This window comes from Gymnoscopelus braueri (assembly GCF_963280865.1).
Source record: "Gymnoscopelus braueri genome assembly, chromosome: 15".
Lineage (NCBI taxonomy): Eukaryota > Metazoa > Chordata > Actinopteri > Myctophiformes > Myctophidae > Gymnoscopelus > Gymnoscopelus braueri.
Window position 1 is genome coordinate 37718616 of NC_137620.1, and position 9661 is coordinate 37728276.

General features: G+C 41.5%; 1 protein-coding gene across 1 annotated transcript in view; it reads left to right on the forward strand.

Moving 5' to 3' along the window:
* The first annotated feature begins 1040 nt into the window (after window positions 1-1040).
* The window catches only part of rigi (RNA sensor RIG-I), a 23660-nt gene continuing 15039 nt past the window's right edge, over window positions 1041-9661 (forward strand). Inside the window, exons 1-10 of the mRNA XM_080451588.1 lie at window positions 1041-1277; window positions 2991-3122; window positions 3946-4127; window positions 4338-4488; window positions 4767-4931; window positions 6037-6138; window positions 6833-6992; window positions 7364-7539; window positions 8122-8198; window positions 8899-8984. Of these exons, the coding sequence (XP_080307714.1) occupies window positions 1172-1277; window positions 2991-3122; window positions 3946-4127; window positions 4338-4488; window positions 4767-4931; window positions 6037-6138; window positions 6833-6992; window positions 7364-7539; window positions 8122-8198; window positions 8899-8984 (1337 nt within the window). The 5' untranslated portion in view covers window positions 1041-1171. The remainder of the gene's footprint in view (window positions 1278-2990; window positions 3123-3945; window positions 4128-4337; window positions 4489-4766; window positions 4932-6036; window positions 6139-6832; window positions 6993-7363; window positions 7540-8121; window positions 8199-8898; window positions 8985-9661) is intronic.

A 9661-nucleotide genomic window follows, 5' to 3' on the forward strand; every position in this document is an offset into this window, starting at 1 on the left:
GTATTTATACTTTAGTTAATATATAATGAATCAGCCATTCAAGCCCTATTTAGTGGAAATGGCTGATCTACAAGCTCACAATGCACTATTGTGAGCTTACAGAGATTTTGAAAGTTTCCGAAAATGTTTAGATTTTTCTTTTTGAAATGGGATGGGAACATATAGAGGCTAGGAAAAAAAGTGATTGGGAAACATTTACACTGCATTAATGTTGATGATTTATGGATATATAATACTTTAAGCAGTGGTGGAAAAAGTACTCAAATTTCTTACTTTTTTTTTTACTTTTTTTGTAAGTAAATGTACTTAGTTACTTTCCAGTCCACCACTGACTTTAAATCATTCTTTGGAAACCCCCTCATCTAGGTACTGTAGCTCAGCAGCACTTTCGTTTCTTTCCTCCTGTCATTACTTTCGTTTTCCCCTCTCAGCTCACAGCCTTCGGGGCTCTCTAGGCGGTTCGGCTGTTTCCGGACATTTCCGTACGGACGAGTCTGTGGAGTCGACTCGTCGGGACGATTCAACGAATCCTCCGTCAGTGTTGCCATGTCCGTTTATCAGTGGTGGGAAAAGTACTCTAATTTTTTACTTAAGTAAAAGTATCAATACTGGAATGTAGAAATACTCTTGTTTCAACACAAGGTCTGTTAGAGGATTTTAAACCCCAGAAAGCACTATGGCTTGTTTCCATTGGGGTCCTTTGTACTCAAGTCATCAAAACATTTAATGACAAATATACACTACTATGCAATAGAAAATACCTCAAAATTGTACTTAAGTACTAGTATTTGAGTAAATGTGCTAAGTTACTTTCCACCACTCGTGGTGATATATATTATTCTTGCCATGCCAGACAAGAAAGTGTGACAGTCGCTTCTTTTTGGGCTTGTTTTCATAGACCCTGGTTGCTTGTTTTCTTTTTGCAGAATCTGGCAACACTTGAAGGATTCGTTGAGTCGTTCGGTGAATTGTTCGTTGAATCGCTCAGTGAATCTCTGAACGGATCAGTCTGAACGTCACTCGTTCAGTGTCAACAGACGACGAGCAGGAAACAACGTGTTGTTCTCTAAGAACAACAGTTAGTTTAGGATCTCGATCCGTAGATAAGATTACGTTAGATTACTTTTATTGATCGTTTACATTAATCATTCACTACATCATCGTCAGCATCATGTATGACGAAGAGAAGAAAAACCTGCGTCAGTATAGAAAATACCTGGTTGATATTTTAAGACCGTCATATATCCGTGTCTTTATGGTTGAATACCTGGATCAAGGTAAGATGTTTAAATATGTGTTTGTCATTATGACACAATTTGTCACTGATGTCAAATGTCATTGTACCGTTTGCTGTACTACACTTATTTGACAGCTTTAGTTAGACTACTGGTGAGTTTGCAGACTTAGGTAGTTTACTCATACAAAACAAACATACATTAAGTCAAGTGATAAATAATGTATTACTATAGGTTAAAGTCATTAAAATCAGCCCCACCTTTCAGCTGCAACATTTAAGTGAACACATTAATGCAATAGTAATTACAACTTTAAAGTGATGATGACATTAATGCATCTGAACTGTCCACAGCCCTCCTTTGAGACACAGTGAGACAGTATAAGTGAGGACCAATTATACTCTATGAAGATAGGTTGAAAATCGGTGAAGTGGTCCTTTTTCATAATATATATATTTAAAATCTGAGTAATTATTCCACCACTGAGTTTAAGCATACATCCAAGATTTTGTTTTTAATGAATGTGTTGATTTGAAATGGAATCGAGTCGACCGTGAATCAGCTGATCATTGTTCATATGTAGTTTGTTTCCTTAACCACTAGAGGGAGACAAACCCTTAAACATCTAGATAGACAGACAGACAGACAGACAGACAGTTGTCAGGATGAAACAAAGTCACAGGTAAGGGTGGAGAACAAGAACAGAGAGGAGTAGTAACACTAGAAACAAAAAGGGAGCAAAATGAAACAAAAGGCCTCTGTGTCTGGACTGGTTGGGTGTGCATAGTGTATTATAGGCTAACTAATAGATGGAAATGGAGACCACCACTAATGGAGGTGATGGTAACATTTGCATTCAGTCACCAACAAAAACACAAATACACTTGAAAGGCCACAAGGTCTCCTTTCCCCATTTTCTGCCTACCTGGCTGTTATTGTTGTTTAAACAAACCGCTCTCAGCTCCTGTACAAACACACACCACGCCAACCGCAAGACAGTCTTCACATACACTAGCTCCATAAAGAACCTCTCACTCCGCTATACAGCTCCGAGATGAGGTTCTATGTCGTTACCTTCCAGAATCGGGTATACGTCCGCCAAGGCTCCGCTGTTTACCCTTTTGTATACGTTGTATCCCAAAACTAATGGTAGATTCCAAGCCGCACGGATGTTTAAAGTTTGGAACGGAATGGAAAATTTTAGGAACGGAGCGAAACTACCCATTTAAATCGCTTATTTAGTCAGCCTGTGGCCATGTTTCCCATTCAACCCGGAAAACCCCCCTACGTCCGCTGCCATTACTGCTCCCGGTTTGGCTACAATGGGAAACATGGCCACAGGCTGACTAAATAAGCGATTTAAATGGGTAGTTTCGCTCCGTTCCTAAAATGTTCCATTCCGTTCCAAACTTTAAACATCCGTGCGGCTTGGAATCTACCATTAGTTTTGGGATACGACGTATACAAAAGGGTAAACAGCGGAGCCTTGGCGGACGTATACCCGATTCTGGAAGGTAACGACATAGAACCTCATCTCGGAGCTGTATAGCGGAGTGAGAGGTTCTTTATGGAGCTACACATACACTGGGATATAGTAAGTCCCAACAGTAAGTCTCTTGTGTGTGTGTGTGTGTGTGTGTGTGTGTGTGTGTGTGTGTGTGTGTGTGTGTGTGTGTGTGTGTGTGTGTGTGTGTGTGTGTGTGTGTGTGTGTGTGTGTGTGTGTGTGTGTGTGTGTGTGTGTGTGTGTGTGTCAGCTGTGGTAGAGAGGATAGAGTCATTAGAGCAGACTTCAGTGTCCAAAGCGGCTGAGTATCTGTTGGACAGTGTGTGTGGGTTGGACACTCCAGGATGGTACCAGGCCCTGCTGGACACACTGAACTCTACAGGTAACACTCACACCTTTACGGGACTCCCTCTTTGGTGTTTTGCCCAGGTGGGCGTGGTTATATGCCTAAACCTAACCCTAACCTAACCTCACATAAACTATGCCAAAACCTAACCTTAACCCTAACCTCACAAACACTATGCCTAAACCTAACCCTAACCCTAACCTCACAAACACTATGCTTAAACCTAACCTTAACCCTAACCTCACAAACACTATGCCTAAACCTAACCCTAACCTAACCTCACAGAAACTATGCCAAAACCTAACCTTAACCCTAACCTCACAAACACTATGCCTAACCCTAACCCTAACCTAACCTCACATAAACTATGCCTAAACCTAACCTCAACCCTAACCTCACAAACACTATGCCTAACCCTAACCCTAACCTAACCTCACATAAACTATGCCTAAACCTAACCTCAACCCTAACCTCACAAACACTATGCCTAACCCTAACCCTAACCTAACCTCACATAAACTATGCCTAAACCTAACCTTAACCCTAACCTCACAAACACTACGCCTAAACCTAACCCTAACCTAACCTCACAGAAACTATGCCTAAACCTAACCTTAACCCTAACCTCACAAACACTACGCCTAAACCTAACCCTAACCTAACCTCACATAAACTATGCCTAAACCTAACCTCAAAACCACGCCCACCTGGGCGAAACACATGGAAAAGAGAGAGTCCGCACACATTACACATAAGCCCTGTCATAATTATTACATTAACGCCTGATAATCGCCTCATAATTATTTCTACATAATCATTGGAATTGTGCGTGTGTGTGTGTGTGTGCATGCTTGTGTAGGATATACAGGTCTCCACGATGCGCTGCAGCAGTGGGACTTTTCTCTACTAGATGGCAGTAAAGAACAGAAGACTTTGCTGGACAAAATAGAACCAGCCTTCATATTAACGTTCAAACCAGCGGACCTGCTGCCTCGCCTCAGAGACTGTCTGATGGAAAGAGAGTGTGAGGAAATAAAGAATGTAAGCAGTGTGTGTGTGTGTGTGTGTGTGTGTGTGTGTGTGTGTGTGTGTGTGTGTGTGTGTGTGTGTGTGTGTTTATCCAGGGTAAGTTTTGTCTTCCCTGTGTTAAAATGTTGATGTCCTCACAAGTATAGTAATACAAATGTGTGTGTGTGTGTGCGTGTGCGTGTGCGTGTGTGCATGCATACATGCGTGTGTGTGTGCATTCAGATGCAGGAAAACAAGGGTGATATAGCAGCATCAGTGCGGTTAACAGAGTATCTAAGGAGGACAGACTGTGTCAACTGGTTCAAACAGCTCAAAACAGCTCTGATCGAGTGTGAGTTCTTCCCCGCCCTGAGGCTGCTGGACCCAGATGATGGTAAACACCTCCACATGCCACTACTGTATGTCACAATACAAACACACACACACACACCAGACCGCCAACACGTCACTGCCAAAGCGATACAATAATTCCGGAGGAACAGAAGTCAACAAAACGTGTGGAATACGGAGAAAGCACAAGAAACCATTGTGTGTGTGTGTGTGTGTGTGTGTGTGTGTGTGTGTGTGTGTGTGTGTGTGTGTGTGTGTGTGTGTGTGTGTGTGTGTGTGTGTGTGTGTGTGTGTGTGTGTGTGTGTGTGTGTGTGTCTTAGAATCCCTCCCACCACTGGGAGAAGAGGACGGCGAGGAGAAGCTGGGCGTTACCGAGACAACGGTGTCCATCCAGTACCGGGAGGGAAGTGATGATGAGGAGGATGCCCTGCTGAAGAGTGCCAACCAGCTGACCCTTGAGCCAGGCACTGCAGCGCCACCAGCAGGTTGCTTTGAGTTTTTGACTCCATGACAGGGCTGCAACAGTTAATCGAACTGATCGATTTCATAGATTATATCGATGATTTAATATGATTATTCAATACAAATAATCGACTAATAATCAATCTCTATTGCTTGCACACTGTTGAGGACCGATGAAGTTTGCAAGCTCGAAACGTCACGGGAACGGGGGAAATACATGAAATGGAGCCCAACCGTGTGCTAGTGCTTTTAAAAGATAATAATCTTGTTTTCAGTTTTTACGCTATAAGGCACTTTTGGGCAACCTATGAATGATCCCTTGACTGCAAGAGAATCATAGAAGCAGAAATGAGGCATCCCAAAAATAAAAAACTCCATTGACTTCCATGTTATGGGATTTAGAAAAACACATCTAGCTCGGATTTCTTCTTTTTTTTGATGAAAACGAGCCATATTCAACTGCCGATAACAACAGAATGGACAATCGCAGTAAAAATGTTTTTGGATAGACGAGACTCTCCCCCCAGACAGCTTTATTTACATCCATGTCCACATCGTGGCTTTCTGTGGGTCTCCGTGGATCTTCAAAATGAATGAATTCCTGGCAGTCAATGTGTTAACAAGTTTGTTAACAGTACATGTAGTACAGTCAAAAGTTATGCGAAAAGGATAACACACACACACACACACACACACAAAAGTGAAAATAGCCGATCTACAAGCTCACAACTACAAGCTCACAACGTGTCGCGATGGGACACGTTGTGAGCTTGTAGGTCAGCTATTGTCACTATTTTTTCATGACACCGTTATGCGACAAAGTATTAAATAACGCTTTAGTCATTAATACATTCGTTGATGTAAAAGATATTTAAAAATATAAACAAAAAACCTGCTTCATGATCATTTGACTAATTGAGAAAGTAATTGTAGAAGAATCATAGGTTCTGTCTGAATAGGAAACTTCATATTGTACTCTGTGTGTGTGTGTGTGTGTGTGTGTGTGTGTGTGTGTGTGTGTGTGTGTGTGTGTGTGTGTGTGTGTGTGTGTGCGTGTGTGTGTGTGTGTGTGTGTGTGCGTGTGCGCGCGTGCGTGTGTGTGCGTGTGTGTGTGTGTGTGTGTTTCAGACCCAGGCAGTAGAACAGGAGAGAAGAAGATGAGAAAATACCAGACTGAACTGGCTCAGCCTGTTTATGAAGGAAAAAACACCATTATATGTGCACCTACTGGTACGTACACACACACACACACACACACACACACACACACACACACACACACACACACACACACACACACACACACACACACACACACACACACACACACTATATATATTTTGTATAAATATGTGTGTTTAACCGCACGCAGAGCAGTTCACGTGTACAACATGTTTATAATGACTTTTTTTTAAAGTCCATTCCTTATATAAATGTAAAACCCTAACCCGACATAAGTGTGAATTATGAGAGAAATATGTATGTGTCCCGACCTGAACATTGTGCCCGGGTGGAGATCTTCAATTTCATTGTAGTTTGAATTCCTTTTTTAAGTGGGTTTGCTAGTTTAGTTTGTGAAAGTTTTTGTTTTATTTTTATGTCTTTTATTGAATTATGAATTAGTAAGGGGCAAGATTCAACAAGGTCCGAAAAATAGCAAAAATAGCACATCTGCAAGCTCATAACATGTTGTGAGGCATTGTGAGCTTGTACTGTACATAAGCTATTTCTTTTTTAATTACAAGCTAATCACACATTATAAATGTTTTTGTAATGCCTTTGTTTAAAAAATATATAAGATAACTAAAATGTTTTTGTCAATTCTAGTTTTAGTTACAATTTACAATTTTAGGCATTTAGCAGAGTTATTAGTTATTAGTGTTTTCATGAGAGGACTGGATCTCATGACTCTTTGATCCCGCAGGCTGTGGTAAGACGGTGGTTGCCTTGTCGATCAGTGAGCATCACCTGGAGACCAGAGGTCAAGGGTCAAAGGTGCTTTTCATGGCGACCAAGGTGGACGTTTTCAACCAGCAGCTGCAGCTGTTTACACAATACTTCAGACAGAGAGAGGGAGATGTCAGGTACACACACACACACACACACACACACACACACACATATTAAGCCCTATCTTCCGACTGACGCAGTTGTCATTTTTATGCCTGGTACCCATGTTGTCTAAGTCAGTGTTTTTTTGTGTATGTTTGTATTTTGCCTTGGACCCACATCTGAAAATATGTTGTGCCAGGCACCCCCATAAAAGAAGATAGCCTATGTGTTATTAATCTTTTTCAAAATTATATATAAAAAGTAGATCTACATAGATTGTCTAAATAGGGCCCTATATCTTCAGAATGAGACAAAATTCTAAATACCTTTGCTCGCTCTCTCTCTTTCCCTCTATCCCTCTCTCTATCCCTCTCTCTGTCTCTCTCTCTCTCTCTCTCCCTAGGATCCAGGGTATATGTGGTGGTCAGGGTGACCAGGTGTCACTCAGCGTGGTCGTGGAGACCAATGACATCATCGTGCTGACCCCTCAGATCGTTGTGAACGCTCTGCTGACAAACGACATCGCTTCCCTTTCCTGTTTCTCACTGCTCATCTTTGATGAGTGTCACAATACTACAGGTACAACTATACTACAATATAAAAAGCCTTAAGGAGCTTTCACATTGCTCAGAAAAGTCGTAGTTACAGTAGTAGTACTTAGCCGTGTTTTTTTGCACCTTAAAACATTGGCTGTTCCTACCTAAACTGTTATGGAAGTTACTGTGTCAGCTACTGATCAACGCTGATGGTGTATATAATGTAATAGGCTACGCCTGTATACATTGTACATATGCTGATCTATTGTATTTTATTATCCTATTGACTAAAACTACTGATTCTTTACATTTTCTTCCCGTGTTTTTCTCTTTTTCCCCTTTTATTTATTTCTTAATTTGTGTTATTATTATTACCTATGCTGCTGCTACATTGTCTGAAGGAAGCTAACAAAAATAAGTTAAACTGTACCTGTGCACGAGATGTAACAATGAAGTACAACCTGAACAAGACAACACAACAGCAACACCACAGAATTAACCTTTCTTCCATTTATGGGACAGCATTTGGTGGGAGAGAATGTATGTGCAGTTATTTGTGTGTTGCGTGTAGTAAGGTGTGTGTTGTGTGTGTAGTCATGTGTGTGTTGTGTGTTCCCTCTGACAGGTAAACATCCATACAATATCATCATGTCAAAATATCTGGACAACAAACTGGATAAGAAAGGAGACACACTACCACAGGTACACCTCCCAGTCTCTTCTCCGTCCTCCTGGCTCCCAAACAGTGGATCAAACTCCCAATTGCAGATAGAACTGCAGACTCACTCACACCCAAAGATTAAACTCTTCAGACGCCAATTTAGCCCGTAGCACCTAGATATGATGACCCTGCAGATATACCGTGGTCATAACATTTTGTTCTTGTGTTTTTTGTTTCTTTTTTTTTCGGGTTAAAATGTAATTTAGGTCATTTAGCATGTTATTTATACAGATGCTAGGTTCATTGTTTACCTGGTATCCTATAGTTTCAATGTGCAGATTATTATTTTTGATAGTATAATGTTTAGACTGATACTAGCTTCTTGGTTTACCTGTGATCCTAATTTACTGAGGCACTACACTGTCTTTCTGCATTTGATGTATGTGTTTACATTGCTTATTGTAAGTCGCTCTGGATAAATTGTAAATATATGGTACACACAAAACTATACACACGCACAGTCGCACGCACGCACGCACGCACGCACGCACGCACGCACGCACGCACGCACGCACGCACGCACGCACGCACGCACGCACGCACGCACACTTAGCCTATCATGTTTTTGTTTCATAGTATGTAATTATTTGTGTGTGTGTGTGTGTGTGTGTGTGTGTGTGTGTGTGTGTGTGTGTGTGTGTGTGTGTGTGTGTGTGTGTGTGTGTGTGTGTGTGTGTGTAGATTGTAGGTCTGACTGCATCAGTAGGAATCGGGACTTTCAAGAACGAAGACGATGCTGTTGCCAACGTCTGTCAACTCTGTGCCAAGTAATACACACACGAGCATGCCACTGCGCTCGCGCATACACACACACACACACACACACACACACACACACACACACACACACACACACACACACACACACACACACACACACACACACACACACACACACACACACACACACACACACACTTGTTTATTTCTGTCAGTTAGGGTTAGAATCCTTATCGTTTAAGTTGACCACATACTTCAAAAGAAGTCAAACCTTTTTTTGGCTTGCTGAAACTGAACAATCTCTCTGAGGTCAAAATGGTTTCATACTCGATGTAGCCCCGCTCTGGTTCTGAATATTTTACCATGCCCACTGTTAGGCCTGTCACTCACAATCATCACATAATCGCCTGATAGCAATTAATTTAGATAATAACAATTATTTTGCATAACCATTTTCATAGATCTGCATAAATTCATCTGGTGAAGAGTAAGAACAATAGATGATCTACAAGCTCACAATGTGTCGCCAAGTTGTGAGCTTGTAGATCGGTAATTTCTTTGCAATTTACATTACAATGTATATACGTTGATTAGGAACCGTACCTATGTTCCCCGGGTCCTATGTTCCCCGCTTTCCTAGGGAGAGCGGGGAACATAGGACCTAACCTAAACCTAACCCTAACCCTAACCTTAGTGGGGGAATATAGAACCCAGGGAACATATG